Raw genomic sequence first — 20023 nt, forward strand, 5'->3', positions numbered from 1 at the left:
TTAATTCTACAAGATAACAGTGAAAAAAACTTTACAGTTTCTGAATTAGTACAGAATTTTAAAAAACAACACAAAACTCACAAATCATGAAGGTCAAATAAATACCTTATTTCAATCAACACTCCAGCTTTTCTACAAATACACACTTTCAAGTATTTTTATTCAAGGCACTGATTTCTTCCTTCAGTCATCATGATGTAATGAAAATGCAGAATTTCTGTCACATTGGACTGAACTACTGGCCCTAAAGATAGCTGTTGGTAACCTTGGAGAGAGCCTGCATTTCACCTGGTTGCAGTTTTTCAATTACCTTATTTTTCCTTATTAATATCTATACAAAATCACACAAATCCATCACAATTTAACAGTACAATGATTTACAGAAGAGAAAGCTTTAAGTGCACTAATTTTCTTTTAAAAGCAAGACTGAGTATTTTTGAAGTTAGATACTGTAGATATAAAACATTTAGCATTTCTGTTATGGAATCATTGAACATCTCAAATTGGAAGGGACCCACAAGGATCATCGAGTCTAACTCCTGCCTCCACACAGGACTACCACAAAATCAAACCCTATCTCTGAGAAGTTGCTCAAATTCTTCTTGAACGCCGGGAGGCTGTCCCCAGAGAGCAGAGCTCAGCGCCTGCCCCTCCGCTTCCCTCGTGAGGGAGCTGCAGGCCGCCATGAGGCCTCCCCTCGGCCTGCTCTGCTCGGGGCTGAACAAACCAAAGGAACTCAGCCACTCCTCACACGTCTTGCCCTCTAGGCCCTTCACCATCTCTGTAACCCTCCTTTGGGCACTCTCTAACAGTTCTATGTCCTTTTTATACTGCTGTGCCTCAAAGTGCAGAGTTCTTGAGGCGAGGCCGCACCAGCGTAGAGCAGCAGGGGACAATCCCTGCCCTTGACCAGCTAGCAGTGCTGTTCTTGATGCACCCCAGTGCACTGCTGGCTCTTTGGGCTGCCAGGGCACACTCGTATTGACTCATATTCAACTTGCCATCAACCAGAACCCCCAGATCCCTTTCTGCAGGGCTGCTCTCCAGCCTCTCATTCCCCAGTCTGTTCGTATACCCAGGGTTGGCCCTTCCCAGTTGCAGAATCCAGCACTTGCTCCTGTTGAACTTCACTGAGTTGGTGATTGCTCAGACCTTTAATTTGTTGTGAGCTCTCTCCTTGCAGACCTCTCTTCCCTTGAGGGAATCAACAACTCCTAACCTAGTGTCACCTGCAAACTTACTTACTATGCATTTGAGTCCTGCATCCAGTTCATTTAAAAAATCAAGAGAGCCTGTCCTAAAATTGAGCCCTAGGAAGCCCCACTAGTGACAGGCCACCAGCCATTTACTGTAACTCCACTTACTATAACCCTTGAGCCTGATCTGTCAGCCAATTGTTCACCCATCGTATTGTGTACTTGTCAAGCTGTATGCTGGACATAGCTGAGAAACAATACTGAAAGCTTTGCTAAAATCCCCCCAAAAATCACACCTACCAGCTTCCATTGGTCAACCAGATGAGTAACCTTGTCATAAAAGGAAATTAAATTATCTAAGCAGGACTTTCCCCTCATGAACCCATGCTGGCTATGTTCCACCATTTAACTATCAATTCCAAAATTTTAAAACCTGGAAGTTATCTGAAACAGCCAGCTCTCAGCACACATTCCTTGAATGGGTGGTTCAAAACCAGGTATTTCAGCTTCATCAAAAACTTGAAGTACAAGCTCTTATTTTTTTAAAAAACCATACAACCGAATGGGGAATAGTTATCTCGCTTACTATGAAGTCTGACAATGTCCAGATGGATTGAGTTTCTAAATACTTAGTCAAGAGGGGAAAAATATATTGTGGAATATTGCTCTTCTGACGCATGTTGAGTACAGAGCATTAAGTTAAGGTAGACTTATAAATAGATTTCTACAAGTGTGATTTCTTTAACTCAAAATTATCAGTGTTATAAAGGAACTAAGCAAGGCTTGAAAAACCTTTGTAATTCTTTTTCTTATCCCTAGGGCCTGCAGTTGGACAAAAAGTCCTCTTGTATGCCTCGAAAGCATTGGACCAACAAGGCAGTACACGAAACAACGAGTAACTATAGGTACACAAACACTCAAATTATATCCAAGGTTTTAGCCTTTCAGCTGCAACAGAAGTACGTTACCCTGTGATAATAATTAAGCCTTCAACAAGATAGCAAGCTGGGGTATCTTTCAAATCACCTAATACTCCTAAGTATTTAATCTGCAGTTTTCTGAAACTAAGAGCCAACAAAGTCCATGTGTAGGCTACTCAAGTTTGAGATGCTGTAGGAGATCTAGAAACAACTTCAGAACTTCATTGAATAGGGCCAGAGATAAAGGTTAAAAAAAAATGATGGTAGCTGCATCACTGTAGAGTTTGATGAAGCTGACTTGAGGACATAATCTTACTTTAATGTTACCTAGAACTGTATGGAAGGGTCTAGACAGGTCCTGGATTTCAGTAACTATTAGCAGGTTATCTTAAAATAAAGAGCACTAATTAATCAATTGATTAAATATTTTTTCCAGTGAGAGTAAGGGCAAAATTCTCACCTTCTGTATGGAGCAAAATTTTACAGGTCATAAAGAGGAGTAGACCTAGGAAGCAGGTAACTCCAGAAAGCCAATATACACTAGGTCTACCCATTCTGAGGATCAGTGCCATGCGACTCATCTTGAAACCCTCACCTCATTTGCACCCGTTTGGAGTGAGCTGCCAGGTAACATTGTCCTTGTATGTAAAAGCCCTATTGCACTTTCTTTTTACTCCCCAGCCCTAAAGCAGGGGAGGGGCAAGAGGCTGGTGGAGGGAATTATCCTACTTGGATCCCTCTATGGTAATAAGATACTGGCCGTATTTCAGTCCTGGGGAAGCTACAGGAGGAAAAGATAGACACACAAACCTGACCAACTCCTCTTCCCACCCTAAACCCCCTCCAATATTATGACAAAAATCAAAATAAACCCAGAAATTCAAGTCATATTTGCGTTGAATCCTTAATAAGAACGAAAGCTAATCTTTAACAAGAGTAAGTGATTTTACATACGATAGTTCAAAATCTACAAAAATATAGGAACAGCTGGTTCTGATGGAAGACAGTAGTCAAGCTTGGTTATATGAACATAATAGAATGTAAAATATTATTAGAAATATTTCTGAGTTAATGATCTGCTGCAGAATGCAAAGCCAGAAGTGATGGTTCAATTAAAAAACAAAACAACAGGTCTCACTTTTGAAGTGACTGTCTGCAACTAACTCTCACTATTCTTATATCTTCCTGATGAGGGACAGAGAAGCTCATGTAACCCCTGACGAACTTTTTTTCAGTGAAAAGGATTATAATTAATTTTAAATACTAGATCTTTGCTAACTCAAATCGGTTATCTTAGCTGATTATACAAACAACTGAGCTGGCAGATTTGACCATGCAGTTACCATCAGGAAGGGTAGGTAACAAACTGCTATGCATGGTAAATTCTGTTAGAAGAACTACAGCCCGGAGGACACACAAACACAACCTGTTACAGCATCTCTCACACATCATACAGTGAAGCAAACTTACTTTTGATTTGCAACACAGTTTATGAACACACACTTCTGTGGAAATTTAGCTGCAATATGTCTTTGAGGTAAATGTTAAGGAAGAACAGTAATTTTCAAAAAATACATAAATCTCTGCTATCGTCTGCTAAACTGTAAGCCATTTCATACTAGATATATCACTGATAACTCTACAAAGTCAAACATTTAAGGCTGTCATGTACATAGCAAACCTTGTTAGGAATCAAAAACTCAAGAGAACTTGAAACTGTGGTCAATAATGCAACTCTCTTTGCTAGAGTGAATAGTCAATAATTAAAGGAGCAAAAGGACATGCCCCTGTACAAGAAGGGAAGTCACTTTGTTCTGATCATCTCCTTCCTCTAAGCAAGAGATAAGGAACAAGTTTTTCTTAATGCTCTCATAAAAGATACTTTTACTTTGAACTACAGGATTTGCCAATTGAAATAAAAAAGTGCATAAAGAATATATACAATATACTGAAAGCCATATGCACTTTTACTCTGGCTAAACAAACAAAAAAAAAAAGGAAAAAAAAAAGTGCTGTTCCAGGAAAGCAAATGCTAGAACTAAAAACTGCAAACGCCTCTGAACTTTTTTCCATTATACAATGCAAGCATGACCAATATTCTTTAGAGATTTGCTACAGTAATTTATGACTTTATAGGTCTGATGCAAAACCTATTAAAGTCAGTGGGAAAGCATGATTTGAAAAGGCCTTGAATTACATACCGTTACTGTAAGATACAAATCTGGGAGTGCTGAGCCATACCAATATGCTGGTAGTTGAATTTTTTTTTGTATCAGGAAACACTATAAGCTACATTACCATACAAAAAGATAGCAGCCATTTAATTTTTCAGTATTTAGAGACAGTAGTAAAATTTGCTATTTTTCTGAATTGTATTTTGAAGATGGTTTCTGGTAACTTAACTGAAACTTCTGTAGCTTGTACAAGCTATTGTTTTTGCCTTTCTGGTTACATTTATGGCACTTCTTGCTTTAGTGTAACAGCATCTTATAAACCCTGGAGAAAGCAATGGAAATAGCATCCCTTTTGTAGAATAAAAGTAAACATCATAAGCTTTTAAAAAGCATGTTATTCTAAATATAGAACATTCAAATGTCTGTACGCCACAAGTGAAACATAAGGAGGGACTCAGTGCTGTGTGTGCTATTCCTTGGACAAACAAAACAGGCTATGTGATAAACGCCAGTCATAGTGAACACACAGACTGAGGATCAGAAGATCCCCAGTAACATCATCAGGAAGAACTGGAGCACACTGAGAATCAGCTACACCTAAGAAGATGGAGAATGATTACAGCAGTGTCCTTGTGTGAAACCCACTAAGAAAAGTCAGGGAAAGAAGCTCTCCCTTGTAAACTGAGGGGGTTATTGCATAGAATGGTTTAGGACTTATGGGGTGCAGGGGTAAAAGCATCTGAGGACATTCACCTTTTCTTTCAGGTCAAGTTTTTGAGATGGTCTCACACCTTTTGTCTCTTTTTTGGATAAAGCCATTACAGATTCTAGAAACAGAATCACAGAATCATTTAGGTTGGAAAATAACTCTACGATCATCTGCTCCAAACTTTAACTTAGCTCTGCCAAGTTCACCATTAAACCACCTGGTTAGTATACACCCCTCAGTTTATACAGGATTCAGTCAACTGCTGCAAGACATGGACTTCAGAGAAAGAAAAATAAAATGGTTCAAACACATTTTTCTACTCTCCGCTAGTAAAGCAGAAATTGTTTCATTATTTAAAATATGGCTACAACTAAATATTTAAAGGTCCTTTACAGTCTGATCCTGGACTTCAGCGTGATGCTTACGCAACAGTTTTCCTACTATCTACTATCATGTCTTCCCAATAAGCTACATTGGTTCTGAATGCATTTACACACAGTAACTTGAAGCTGAATCTTGAAAAAAAAAGGATATATGACCTTTAAACGTTTGTTTATATTTTAGATATAAATGTATGTATATGTCTACAACACTAAACACTATCTACTGTAGTTAAAGTTAGGAATACATGGCCTTTCCCTACTTTAATTAAAGCAATACTTAAATTAAAAAGTGTCATTAAGATAACAGATTTGTTGAGACTTACTTTTTTCTGTATGCCAAAATACAAGGTAGAATTTGATGATCTTGTCCAATCAAAACAGATAAATATTTTAGTTGGAAATGAGAGAAAAAAAAAAGAAATCTATCTGCTGAGTTGTATACTCAAGATAACTGTAAGAATTTAATTTGTTATTCTGAACTTCTGAAACTAACGCTTGCTTTTTACAGTAAGCAACAGAAAAATTGTGAGCTAGCTGGAAGCTTATCTAAGGTTTCCTGGCTACCACCCAAAGTTAAATAAACAACAACAAAAACTCTTAAAGATTTGTAATAAAGTGTGAGAAGTGATTAATGCCCCATAATCGGTTTCTTTACCTTCATCCTTTCAACAGCATTTGCAAACTGTGAACAAAGTAGCAAAGCTTTATCCTTCTTCAAAATGGCATGTGAGATTGAGAGGTTTACTCAAAGGAACTGAAACACTGAATTAGAAAAGTTGCTTAAAAAATAAACACAAGAAAATAATAGTTCAGGCCTTGCCTTGCTGACAGGTGAGATAACCACCATTTCTGGTACTGTAGAGAACTCACAGATATGCTGGCATTTCAATAGAAGGAAAAACCACACCAATCCATATGGTTCCCTTAAAACAAAAGCCTCTGGAGTTCATGACCAACATTTCAATCAGTTTTCAATTAGGAAAGAGCAAAAACAGATCATACCAGGGATTTACTGACAGGTGTCAGGAACAATGGTGACTGCTTTAGAAAAGACAACATAAAAATTCTTTCACTACTATACATCATACTGTATGTAAAAATACTATCTTCAAATTTAAAACAAATTCATCTTCTCAGAACTGATCCTCATAATCAGAGCACTGGACCTAATCCAAATACACTTAAGCGCTGTGGAAATCCTTCCAATTCAAGTAAGAAAATTGCACACCCTCCCGTATTTCTGCTACTTCCTATGGCAAATTGATCAAATTTTACTCGCAAAACATTTAACCACCAAAGGCAGAGTTTTGGGAATACAGCTTCAAATCAAAGCACTTTACTCAAAGATTGAATCACCAGTTTTCTAGCAAAAGCTCAGAACCTCTAGACATGAATGCAACCATCCATTATTAAACGTACGGTTCTGATTCAGAGGCCACCATAACAAATGGGTGGACAAACAGCAACTTCAAAAGACTTTGAATCACACTTTAGGAGTGTAGTATCATTCTTAATATTGTATGTTTCCAAGACAGAAGTCTTCAGACTGGGTTTTACAAAGAAATCATAAAAGTGGGAAAGGAAAGTGATTCACCTGCTTGAAATGGTTGACATTTAATTTTTGCAGTTTAGATAATCAACCATTTTCTACCACTTACATAAAATGTAAATCAGTATATATCAGAAAGATTCCAGCATTTTCTTTTTCTTTACAAATATATACACACATTAGAGAGGCACATTCTTTGTTACAAATCAGCATGATTTTTTTTTTGTAGGAACTCAAACATTTCCTTTCACAGAAATTTTTCCATGAAACCGTGCTCTTCATATAAGGCAGTCATATCTAGTTAAACAAAACAATCAGTTTGCATAACATTAGAGCTGCACCTAGTTTCAGATGTATTTTCAGAAATGCCACTACAGAAAAATAAGCAAGATGCTCCTTTTATAGCCTGGAGAAAGAAACTATTAGGTTTGACATTCTATTAAATTTAAGAGCACAAAAGGAATCTGTAACTGTTAGTCTGAAATGATCTAATTATTCTAACAGTACGTATAGTGCAAAGAATTTCTTACAGTATAATCACAAGGCAATACTAACTCTTTCAAAAGGACACTAAAAATTTTTGCTCATCGCTTACAATGGCGTATGGCCAATGTATTCACAAATGGCAATGGAGTCTGAAGTATTACAGTATCGTTGTTTCTACTGCAATGAAAAGAAATCAGGTTGTGATTATAAATTTTCATGTTAAACTGTACGGAATTCTACTGCATTTTACCAAGAATATTATTTCTTAGGTTTGTCATAAGCTCCAGGAAAATGGCCAATGGAGAAAAGTTATCTATTCATATTTTCTCCTACGGTAGACAGCAACATAAAGCACCACATTAGCTGGCTTTGGGTTAGTTAGTTAAAAATGTGTATGTTAGTTCAACTTGAGTCAAGCTGGCTTGGTTTTCACTTGTTATCTGTAAAGGCTGACTGAATGAGATTCCTTTCATCATACAGGCACTGCTATCTTTGCTGCAATAGTAGAGGCACGCTTTGATAGCCAGGACAGCTTCAGCTGATAGACAGCTCCTTGGTAACTGAAAGGGAATGACAGTTTGACAGGAAACATCCTTAATTTCTCCAGACAGACTCTGTCCTTGAAGCAACCATGTATTATCTGCAAAAGAACAACAAGTTTTATCATTAGGATATTTAATACCATGTCTGAAACCTATAGAAAACACTGATTTTACTCATATGACAACATGACCTTTTTCCATATAGAACATTAGGGGAAATCTCCCTTCTGATTTTTTCAGTCTTGGGGAAAAAAAGGAAAAGTAGTTTATAAGTGCTTCTTTAGTTGTCTTTTAAAGATAATCCAAAGCTCTGCTTCAGAAACATGGGTATATCTATCTCCACAGTATACCTTAGCTAAATGCAACGAATCTGCAATTTGTCGTATACACTTTTAAGAGGATATTAAAATTTCTTCTGATACATAAGCAAAACTCCTGAAATAAATTGGCTGTAATATGTTTGTATTAGAGGTCTAATACTCCAGGCAAGACGACTGCCATAAATGCACAGAACTGCAGGTACTTTATAATGTTTCCAAACAGAAAGGTTGGCTTTATAAATAGGTTGCTGTAATTTAGCTATGTTCAGGCTGACTATTACAACAAAGCTTGAGTTTCACATTTATTTAAATATTTAAGAGTATGTGAACTGCAAAATAAACTGCACAATGTATGTACCTACTTCATTGCGTTGCACTCTGTACTTTATTGTAAAGTGAGATGGATGAAGTGCTCTTTCTGGCATTTTTAATAAAATACCTTAAATTTGGCTCTCGAAGTTATGAGCTTGAAATGTCTTGTTGAGTTTAAGTTGCTTATCTTCTCCAGTTTTACTAACCCTTGAAGCTCTGACATATATCTTCACCTCAACAATATTTGGAGATTTTTATAGGCCAAAAAGTGTGCTGGAAATAGTCTACTTGTACTCCAAAAGCATAAACTGCGATGAGAAACTGCCTTAAATCATGAAGTGTATAACCAAATTGCAGGCCCTGTACAGTATTTGTTAATTGCTTTTTAAAACAACCCATTTAATTAAGCTACCACATGGATATATAGACACTTTGAAAGCTAGCCAACAAAATATGAGTCAGAAGATGAGATGTTTAGCTTCAGATCATTTTAACTGCATCTACAAGCAGTAATGACTATTAACACGTATTTATTATTGTAAAAGACAATATGGCATGTAAATTCAGGCTGAGAACAATTACTAAGAGTCAGTAGAATTTTAGAATCCAGCAGCATTTCCAAAAAAAGGAATATTTTCCAATGCAGTATAGTAAATGAGCAAAAATAATTGAAATAAAAATGTTTTGTCCATTGCTTCTAAAAATCTACTGAAGGTCCACATGATGAAAACTCAACATCAAGAACATGACAACAAAACTAAAGAAAACTATATATATATATATATATATTTTTTTTTAGCTGTTTGGCAAAGCTTTCCTCTGCTCTATATAATGGCTTATTTATTATTTTATTTGGTTTCTCTAAGAAGTAATAAATAGTTCTCTGTGCATCACCTACTTTTAGGGTGCAGAGAGTCTGACAGCAAATGTGCTCACAAAGTTCAGAAATTTGTCAGAGTCTGAATGAAAAGTATCCTCCCTTCACCCACAAAAGGCAAGTTCACGGTGGGAGTCTTACTTAGGCACACATGGTAAGGTACAGGATACTTTTTAGAAACCTTGATTCCAGAGATCAGGAAATTATTCGTATAGCATGAATATACTAGACTTAAAGCAAATGAGTCATACCTGAGTAACTCAATAACCAGACAAAACTGTTTCGACACAACGTGAAAAAAATAGGGGTTATTATGTACATCAGCTTCCATACAGCACATCCATATGTAAGCCTCTTCTTTCAAATGGTACTGCCAAGGGCACTGACAGATACTCCCTTCTGAGCACAGCTGGAACACTGGGAAGCACTGTTTCCAAACACTTGCTAATGGTCACCCTGTGCAAGAAGGTGTTTCAGATAACCTTACTATTTTTGTACTGAAAAGAATTTTAGGGAACACACTCACAGAGTTCATTCTACTGGTCATGCTTCGTGCATAGTAATACCCAGCGTAAGGATGGCAACGATGGTTAGAATTAAACCATTCCAGTCACATGCCACATGAACATGTTCCATGTGTTCTTTTAAAATACTTCAGAGTTGAAAGAGATTAATTAAGCCTCACGACACTGCTCTAACATGAAATATTATTCCCATTTCACAGTAACCAAGGCATGCAGTGACTGTAAGTGTTGCCCACGGCCACATAGGAAGAGTGGCCTGCAAAAGTGGCCTGCAATAAATGCCAATTATTTCTGCTGCCTTGACATACCACAATATTCCTCCTATATGAGAGCATGCCTTATTATAGAAATATTCAAGTACAAATATACTTATATGAATTATAACAAAGTAGGTTCAAAGTGGTTAGGTAGAAATTTACTTCAAATAATTTTTTGAAGAGACAGAAGGAAAAAAAGGGAATCTTTCTGGAATATGCTTCAGCTTCACAGCAACCTTTCTCCCAGAAGCAGACAGTAGGGCTGGGATAAGCCTTTCATGGAGACAGCATGGTGAGAGCAAGCATCTAAGGACGAAAAAGCTCAACTGTTCTGGGAACAGTTCCCCTGCAAGCCCTCGTTGGCAACTTGTTTAAAGGAAGTTTTAAAAAAATTAATGCAGCATGTATTAATTCAAGCAAGAAGCTACAATTATCAAGTTCTTTTTTTTTTTTTTTTTTAATTCTTCCCACTCCAGCTGTTCGATTTATCAACACTAACTAACATTTACCACATGACAGTGTCATATAGGAACAGACTGGGAGGGACGTTTTGGTTCATCACACTGAGGTCCCTTGCATGGCAAGCACATCCTGATATAATCTACTTTGTTTCTTATCTACTCCTCTTCAACGGATAAAACAACACAAGCACTTTACCTTCTGCCGTGATAAACCAGGAGTTGGGTGCTTCTTCATTCAGTGTTGAATCTGGAGGGAGGGTCAACTTCAATAAAAACTGAATTGTCTGGCCAGGAGCTACAGTCAGTGAATGAAGTTGAATGTTTGGTGCAGATTTAGGCAGTTTTGGAAGGTTTGCTGTTTTGTCCTTTTGCACAGGCAGATGATCTGGAACATCGCACATTTCTGGATTCAGGATAGGCAACTATCAGTAGAAAGCAAAGTATTAATTTTCATCTGTCCTGGTATAACAAATAGGCTTTCACAATACAATCACACTTTGATGGCTGACGTGAACTCAGAAAACTAACCCATGACAATATGGTTGCTGTACTGAAACTTTCTGATGGAGCACAATAATAGTGCAATGATACGAACAAAAAGGAGAGGACAAAATAACTTTTTAAATGTAAGAGATAAAACAGATGGATACAGATAAAAATATTTACTATTAAAATCATAAAAGCTGTAACTACTTCACAAAATCCACTACTTAGAGTATCCTTTAACTTAATTTTTTAACGTTTGCATTACATTTTTATTTTAAATAAAATTTATAAGCATTTTCTCCCCATGGGGTGATAACTGTATCCTTTGGTAATAAAATCCAAGATTCTAACCATGCAGATTATGCAGCAAAGTAAAGGACGATTTCCCAGAAAAGGCACCAAGATATTACATGGTATGGAAATTTAAATACACATTAAGATTGCGTACTATTAAATGCAAGAAGCTTAAAAGAATACAGTAAGACTATTATCTCATATATATACACGAGAACACCAAGACATGGTATCATTATAAGATAGACAGCAGTACAAATTTGTTTTGTTTTCATGTTTACAAGCAAATTGAGCACTGCTGTATTTGAAAGTGGTTTCAATTTGACAACTTGAAAGCCACAAATAAAGAATACATAAAATTCTGCATGGCACTCATTAAAAGTTAAACACCATTTAAATGTAAATTTTAAAGTTCAGCAAAAAGTTCAGTACCATAACAGCAAAACAAAGACATTGTCGTATCAATATTTTTGTCAAATTTAGAAGAATTTGGATTTAGAAACTTGGTTTTGGAACTATAAGAGAGTGATGACAGCTCTTCTGCTCTCCCCACATAAGTCATGTTAAATAAACTGTTGTTGACTTTTCTCTCTAGACCACTGCTGCAAGTTAACTTTGCTGTATTTTATATTCTCAGTATTCTGCATGGTTTTGGATATTTTTATATAAAAAGTTTTATATGCAAAAGTTCCCTTTTCACAATAGGGCTATCAACAAGGATGCTAACAGGTAATGCTTGTTTGCTAGATCATCACAAAACATTGTAAGAATATAACTACTGTCCCCAGAAAGTTTATTAGCTATATGATTTTTATACCACTTGCTAAAGTCTGCAATAGTAATTTACAAAGAAACACCACTATCAGCCTGTTTAATAAATATTACTTGCCATGGAAAGAATTTTTGTTTCCAAATCCAGCACTTTAATCTGATGATTATTTGTGTCTGCAACATACATCAGGCGGCCATTCTCTTCAACACACAAACCTCCCGGTTCATTAAAAGTTGACTGTGTAAAGCTGGAACCAATAACATTGCTTGCTTCTCCTGTGCCTGCCAGGGTAGCACAGTTCTTCGTTTTGGGATCTACAACCTTAATCTAAGATAAAAACAAACAAAAAAGACTCTCTTTGAAAAAAACTACCAGAATGTAAAAGTTCTGGATTGTCTTACAGCCCGTATTTTCAGAAGCCAGCAATAACTTTGATTATCTTAGCTAACGAGCATTTGTCCTGGAAGCTAGGTTATCATACTTTATCAAAAGACATCTCCCATCTTTCTTCCTAGTCCTCACTGTGTGTTCTCTTTCTAATGCACCTACCTCTTTGGTATAAAAGTATGCTTGCTGATCAGATTTATTTTTTTTCCTAATATTTGTTGCCTTCCTGAAAACATTTTCAAAATAGTAAGAGCATAATAAAACTGTCACGGTAACTTTTTTTTTTCCTAAAAATAGATTACATTTTTCTTAACTTTTTTCTTAAAGTAATAGCAAAAATGTTGATAATGTTTTATAAAATATTTTAAACAAAATTTCATATGGCCCACGGGTTTTAATGAATATTTAGTGATATATATACCTTATTCTGTAAAACAAAACAAACTACTTATTTTTTAATACATTTAATCAACATACAGTTAGGAACCTTGTAGACATTAAAGCTTGAGAACAATAACACAGAACAACCTGTCTCATCTTTAAATTCCATGGGAGTAACCCACAATACTTCTTCTCAAAATATGGGTGTTTTTTTGAGGAAAGAACAAGTCCTCTTGCTCTCCTGGTTTTATCAAACCTGCAGTATTCCTGACTAAGCGTTCCTAGCTGTTTTGCCCCAGTTTAGCCTCTTTGGAAAGATATAAGGAAAGAGTCTTTAGTTGGAACTGTAACTTGGTACAAATTCACCTTACCCAAGGGGCTGTCATATCAACACAGCAGCATATAACAACAAAACAATGGGTAAAGAGAAGGACTCATAAGGGAAGGAAGGAAGGAAAAAGAACTCACAAAAGAATTCTTATCATTTCTTTCTTCAGCTCAACCAAGTACAGTCTTTGTATGTTCTGAAAATAAACTCTCATAGTAGTAAAAATTGTAAAGCCTGCATATGTCAAGCTACTCTACATGCTTACCTTATGATTATAGGAATCTGCCACATATAGCAGTTTTCTTTTCTTGTCCCATGTTATTCCTAGGGGATGCTGCAGCTTCGCATTTATGCCTGCTCCATCCACATCACCAAAGGCAAACAAGTTCTGGAAAACAATATTATTAAATTAAAATATTTGATTACTCAATGTTGACTTGAATTTAAATGATTGTAATTAAATGGAAATTCACTGAGACAAAAAAAAAAGCAAGACAACTACTTTATAACAAGGATACTGAGAACTAGGAATAAGGATGCTAATGATGGAGATGGAAACTACCACATTTAAATTATCAATATGAATCCAGCTGGCTTTAATAACAATACAATACTGTTTCAGTTTGGCTATTTTATAAATAAGTGAAGTAATTTTGTATCTGAGGAGCAATGCTCTGCACTACAACTTGAGCACCACAACTGGTACACATTTGCATTCCAAGCAGTGAAGTTAAGAAACTGATGGCCACGGAAACTAATTTACCCTCTCACCCCAAAAGTGGTTCCTCCAGGTCAGGCTTGAGGAATATTAGTAGGGCAGTGTGGGGAAGTTTGAAGTGATTACCAATGGATCTCTCTCTCCTCCTACAAGGTGCTTCACTGCTCCGTCTTTCAGAGAGATTGTTCGCACGGTGCTGCTCTCACTATCCGCTACAAAAAGGCAGTTCCACGGTTCCTCGGAAGCCAGAGAGAGACCTGAAGGTTGTGCAAAGCCTGCCTTGTGAGGGTAGGTGTTGTTTCTGTTCTCTTCATTTCCACTCCCAGCAAATCGAAGACAGGTTCCTTTCTTTAAATCACTAAATGAAAATAGTACTTATATTCAAGAACAAGTCTGAAATACTTTAGACATTATGCATGAACAGAAATCACAGGAAAAGCACTTGTGAATTATAAAACCAACTGTATTGCAGCACAAGAAATTATTCCATGCCTTTATGCTAACTTTTTTCACCTTAGTTTATCATTTATCACTAGATAATTCAGCAAATGCAATGAAAAGTAACATTCAATTATATGACTGTACGTTACCAAGTCATAGCTTTATAGCTAAAGTAGAATATTTCATTTCATCTAACAGATGTGGGTAAAAGCAGGCAGGCTTTAAAGGACACAAGCCTTTTAAGTCTGAAGAGAAACAGCAAGCTTCAAGCTAAGTACAGGTTGAGAAAAAATACTTTTAGTTTAATTGGATTATCTCTTACTGTGGGGTTTGAAGGCTGTTTATCCAGACAAACAACAGTTTCACATGTCTTGTATTAAAACCGCTTACCTTCCCTTTGGCAGTTTTCCACCTTCCAACATCAGTGCCCATATCTGATGTGTGCCTGCCATCGCTATCCATAAAACATCGTCTTCCTGGGTCTCTGAAACTTTTAAAGAAATGGATGTATAAGAACAGATGAAAAAAACCTCTTTGGGAATGCTTCATAAAACAAGGAAGCCAACAAACAAACCCTGCCATCCCCCTTACTCCAGCTCACCATTTGCCACAGGGAAAAACAAACAAACAAGCTACAGAGCAAGAAAGCAAGAGAATGTCTTTCATTTATGAAGAAATCTGCTATTGCTGTTTTATCCTCTTCCTAAGGATATTAAAAACACAATAAAAATTGTGTATCTTTGCCTGGTAAAGGCAATACTTCAAGCGGGATTTGCTCTTTGCAAGATTTTGCTATTAGCTCCACATTTCACCTGTTATTTTGGCACCACACTGGTCAACAAATATGTACATATTTTTCCTAAGCTATGTTTGTGGGGTGTTCTTTTAAAAACAAACAAAAACCCACCACGCACTATGCTGGTGATAAAATTAGATATTCCAAAATGCTATTGAGAACTGTTAACACATTTTAAGACAAATAACAATGGCAGTACCTTTCAGACCATACGCTCCTGCTAGTTCCTGGTCATTTATCCTGCAAATTCTGATGTTCTTACCATACTACATGTAACAGTCCCACTGAAATCAGAGGTACTACTAATGACAGTAAAGAGAAGGTACGTAATGTTCTTAAGATAATGGAAATTGATGCTTGGGCATCATGGAGATTTATGCTCTGTAGAGCAACAACCACTGTTCAATCAGAGATGTGTGCAGTTACCGATTTTCCTCTGCACTACGCATCTGGTTTCCAAGTTGTACTCTGCATGCACATGTGCTATCACAAGTGAAAGATGCAGGTCCATGGAACAGCGACTTTCTCAAGAAGATTTCAAGTGTGTATCAAGCATCTAATTTTTTCAACTTGAAGCATAACATTAATATTCACCAATCCAAATCTATAGAATTAAACAAAGCTTTTCTAGGTAACACTTCACAAATACAAATGGAAACAGAAGAACATACAAGTGCTTTACAGCTTAAAATGTGTCATATTACAGCGTAGGAATGCATGAAGACAAATTGTGTAAGGATGTTAAAAAAATATATATCCTTTTCTGAAAAAGCTAAGGAACAAGAAAGTTGACATCTAAAAACTGCATTAAAATGTGGCCAGTGTTATCTTTCTAACATTTTACTAGTTCACATACATTGAATGGCTCTCTCTGATCTAGTTAAAGACAACATTAAAATATTTTCCTAAATGAATGTATTGGAATGACTATTAGCTAGTCAACAGAAAAACATAAATTGCTCACAGAAGCTTTTTATTCACACTAACTTATAAAAATGTGCATCTCATACTTGTTCCTGCAAACAATCTCACAGTCCAGCCCCTGCCACCCTCCCCATTCCTTATTCCTTCAGAATAAAAGCAATTATATGTAAAATGCTTGCAAACATTTTAAATCTGTGAAGTTAGTGCAAATCAATCTTTCTGAAATGAAATTGCCACTATCCCCCCCAACTGAGATCCTGCCGCTTTTCTTTCAATCCTAAATCTCTCTCACATTACAACTGCAAGCAGAAAAAAAATAGTTTCCTATCTCCAGAATCAATTTCCTCATCCTGTGAGCCCTCCTCGGAGTACCACTGGTATGGTTTTAATGCAGTTTATCTTCTGCCTTTTCTGTTTCTTGGATCAAGATACAAGTTTCCAAGGCTGTGATCAAAGGAACTCGCTGACTCTCTCCTGCACTTCCACATGGCTCCATGTTTTTACACAAACTGGAGTTCCAAGAATAAAAGTCAGACTTCCAAAGCATGTAAAAGCTGTTTGTTGAGAGGGAAGGTTTTCAAAATGAGTTGGAAAATAAACGTTTTAAGTCACCAGAGACGTTCCCAAAGTATTGGTAATACCAACACACACACCCCAGTCCCCCTAACAAAACCCGGAAACACAGAATCCCCTTTGATTAGAGGTTGTTTCTACGAGATTTAAATTGAGAAAATCGCTTAGGAAAACATTTCTACTTTCTATACTACTATATACTACTATCTATATAGTGCACGATCCATTTCCAGGATTTTGTTTCCATGCTGCATAGCTTGCATTTTTCAGATGCTGCTACTCTGAGTACCCCCAAAAGACCTACGGTAGAATCACTGGTCAGCTCAGAAAGGGAGCTTTTCATCTTACTACGTTGTGCCATTCATTCTGAGGGATGTCAGCAAGTGCTTCGTTCATTATTTAATATTCACTTCATCCAACAACGAAACGAAGGAGTAAGACTAGAGCTGAGCACTTCAGAAAAATCTATTCCATAAAATCCAATTTCTGTAATTCCGCCCACTCGCACTCCCCTGTGACAGCTCTATGGTGAAAACATGAAAAGGTGTCTCACTCTAATTCCGCACACCAAATGTCTCTTCAAACATGAGGAAAATGTAAAAATATTAATTCGAATTTTACAGAATATGCAAGATCAATAGTGACAAGGTCCTTTCTTCAACTAGAGAACAAGACAGGAAAAGTAAGAATTCTGCAACTGCAAATTTTAACACAAATATTTTCTTCTGGATAGCAATTAGAACAAAGGGATTGGGTACAGGCATGGGAACTGTACAAGCATACTGAATTGTGGAAAATGTATCAGGAGCTTTAATCAAAAAAAAAATTATACAAAACCAGAAAAGTAAAAACAATTCATATGGCTGCAGAGATAAGGTATTTTATCACACAATGGTCCTGACACTACAGGATTTAATGTTTTATCTTCTGAAACAAAAGATAGAAAACTTCTTTGAGGATAAAACAATCTGGAGACATGCCACCATTGTCATCCTCGTACTGTGCTTGCAGGAGAAGGGGGACAGGGAGAACCAACATGTGAAAGTTATGATAATGCCATCATTACCATAACTCCTTATCATCCCTGAATGGAAAGAATTTATTTTTAAAGAATTTATTATAAAGCAACATAAAAGAACAAAGCATTTCTTTTACATTGATTCAATTAAGCGCCGCATTCCAAACTATCTCGAGCTGTTTTAAAAATCCAGTTTAGTTTCTCCTTATTAGGGTATGGACTTTCTTATCTTTAGTGCTGCCTGTATCAAAGCAAAGTATGGCTTACAAATATGATATACTTAGGTTATAAAGATTCACTACTAATGAACTAGAGCTCTGAATGCACTTGTGTGATGCAGGATGGTATTTCAGTGCTTTTCAAGTTCCTGAGTCCGCCTCTGCTCTATATCCATGTTTTAAGAATTAACAGTCCTGTTTGCGTACACACACAATTTTAAACAGTTCAGTTAACGACCTTTTTAAGGCACTATTTCTGAGTAAATCCGAGCACACAAAAAAGACTTAAACAGCAGGCAACAACACCTAAGTGAAGAGACCCCATTCCCAGGACTTCCACACACTTCCAGTTCCCCAGTCTGGGGACTGGGGGTTAACTTCCCGACTGAGAATTAAAAGTCTGGGAATCAAAATCACATTTTGTGGCTGGCACTACTGTTATTTTCTAAATAAAATGAAGTTTGAAAATATTATTCCTGTCTTCTCTGATTTTATTTTTTAAGAAAGCAGTAACAAGGAAGAAGCCTGTTGGTACACTCATCCACTGCAAAAAAACACGCAAAAAGGGCTGCTCGGCGGCCCCTCCTGCTCACAGATACATATGCTGCATACTTACACGTATGAATGCGAGTCTCGTCTTCACTTAAGTCAGTGGAAGTTTAGCAAATTAAATCCAAATCTAACTGACAAAACAAGTAGAGAATCACTGGTCTTCAGTGAGACAGACGGCAAATCCCAAAAAGGAATGCTTTAGCACGAAGTCTGGACTGTTACACATACACGTCATCCTTTTTGAAGGAGTAAAAATTCATTTTCTCCTTTTTCCCTGTGCTACCCAGCACTCTTTCACATACTGTTGTATCATGCAAAAAGCATAATCCTTTACGAAACCAAACACTTTTAGAATTTTCCTCCTTAGTAAACTACCCCTACCATCCCATCACAGGAAATCTCTTGGACGTGGATACCGAGGGGATGTCATGCAATGGGAGATAAAAGGGAGATAAAAATAACAACTAGGAACAACTGTTTTCTTTCTATCCCAAGTTTTCTCATTAAGGTCTTCTGACTGTAATGGAATATATACTTTAAATAAATAGAAATCCAAATTGCAAGTGATGGCGTTTTTTAACATGAAAGTACTTCTGTAGATCATCTAGTGTTGGGATACTTTACTCTAACCAGTCTTAGCTTTCCTGTAGTTAGGCGTTTTGTTCATTCCTGTTTCAGAGCAAGCACATACACTTGAGGGTACCTCAGCACTGCACTCCCCCCATCCCCAACAGACCTTGCACACTGGGAAGCACTTTCAGCACCAGATTGGACCAGAAGCGTGTCTCATTCTGACCCTAGCACGTCCAACAAAGCCTCTTTAAGACTTGTCAAGGATGTTTACTTTCAGCAGCTCTTCATCTGGAACTTTACATTAAAAACAGTATCTAGAACCTGAAACAATGTTTAGGAATCTGGTTAGTAGTTTTAACTCCTTTATCACAAACGTGTACCTAATTCACGAAACAAAACATACAGACTGTGGAAAAAAGAGAATTAGAAATCATCATTCCAGGTACAAATCTCATCATTCTATACAGAGGGCACGTAAAAGGCACAGACTTTCAAACGTTACTAAGTTTGACATCTGTTAAGATGCTAACTTTGCTAATCCAAATGTTTCTTTTACTGCAGAAAGTAATCATCATCATCATCCACTTTGTCAAGATTTAGAGAAGTCCAATTTACTCGAAAATGAGTCTGTCAAACTAAATTGTGTGGGATTGCTGCTGGAAATTCAGTCACAGCTCCCATCGCATTCTTATGCTATGTATATGTCAAAGGCATGCTTACATTAAAATATTAATGCAAATATCTGATTTCTTGACCTACTTCTACAGGAACATGTGAAAAATTAATAAAGCCTGTTGCTTTACAACCTACTGCTGTAAATTCAGCACTACCATAAACCCTTAATCTCTTTGT

General features: G+C 36.7%; 1 protein-coding gene across 1 annotated transcript in view; it reads right to left on the minus strand.

Moving 5' to 3' along the window:
• Nucleotides 1-212: 212 nt before the first annotated feature.
• NHLRC2 (NHL repeat containing 2) overlaps nucleotides 213-20023 on the minus strand; it is a 37735-nt gene continuing 17924 nt past the window's right edge. Inside the window, exons 6-11 of the mRNA XM_048060454.2 lie at nucleotides 14908-15007; nucleotides 14203-14434; nucleotides 13624-13746; nucleotides 12380-12589; nucleotides 10907-11132; nucleotides 213-8057 (exon numbers count right to left, since the gene is read on the minus strand). Of these exons, the coding sequence (XP_047916411.1) occupies nucleotides 7792-8057; nucleotides 10907-11132; nucleotides 12380-12589; nucleotides 13624-13746; nucleotides 14203-14434; nucleotides 14908-15007 (1157 nt within the window). The 3' untranslated portion in view covers nucleotides 213-7791. The remainder of the gene's footprint in view (nucleotides 8058-10906; nucleotides 11133-12379; nucleotides 12590-13623; nucleotides 13747-14202; nucleotides 14435-14907; nucleotides 15008-20023) is intronic.

The sequence above is a fragment of the Anser cygnoides genome, chromosome 7 (genome assembly GCF_040182565.1).
Source record: "Anser cygnoides isolate HZ-2024a breed goose chromosome 7, Taihu_goose_T2T_genome, whole genome shotgun sequence".
Taxonomy (NCBI): domain Eukaryota; kingdom Metazoa; phylum Chordata; class Aves; order Anseriformes; family Anatidae; genus Anser; species Anser cygnoides.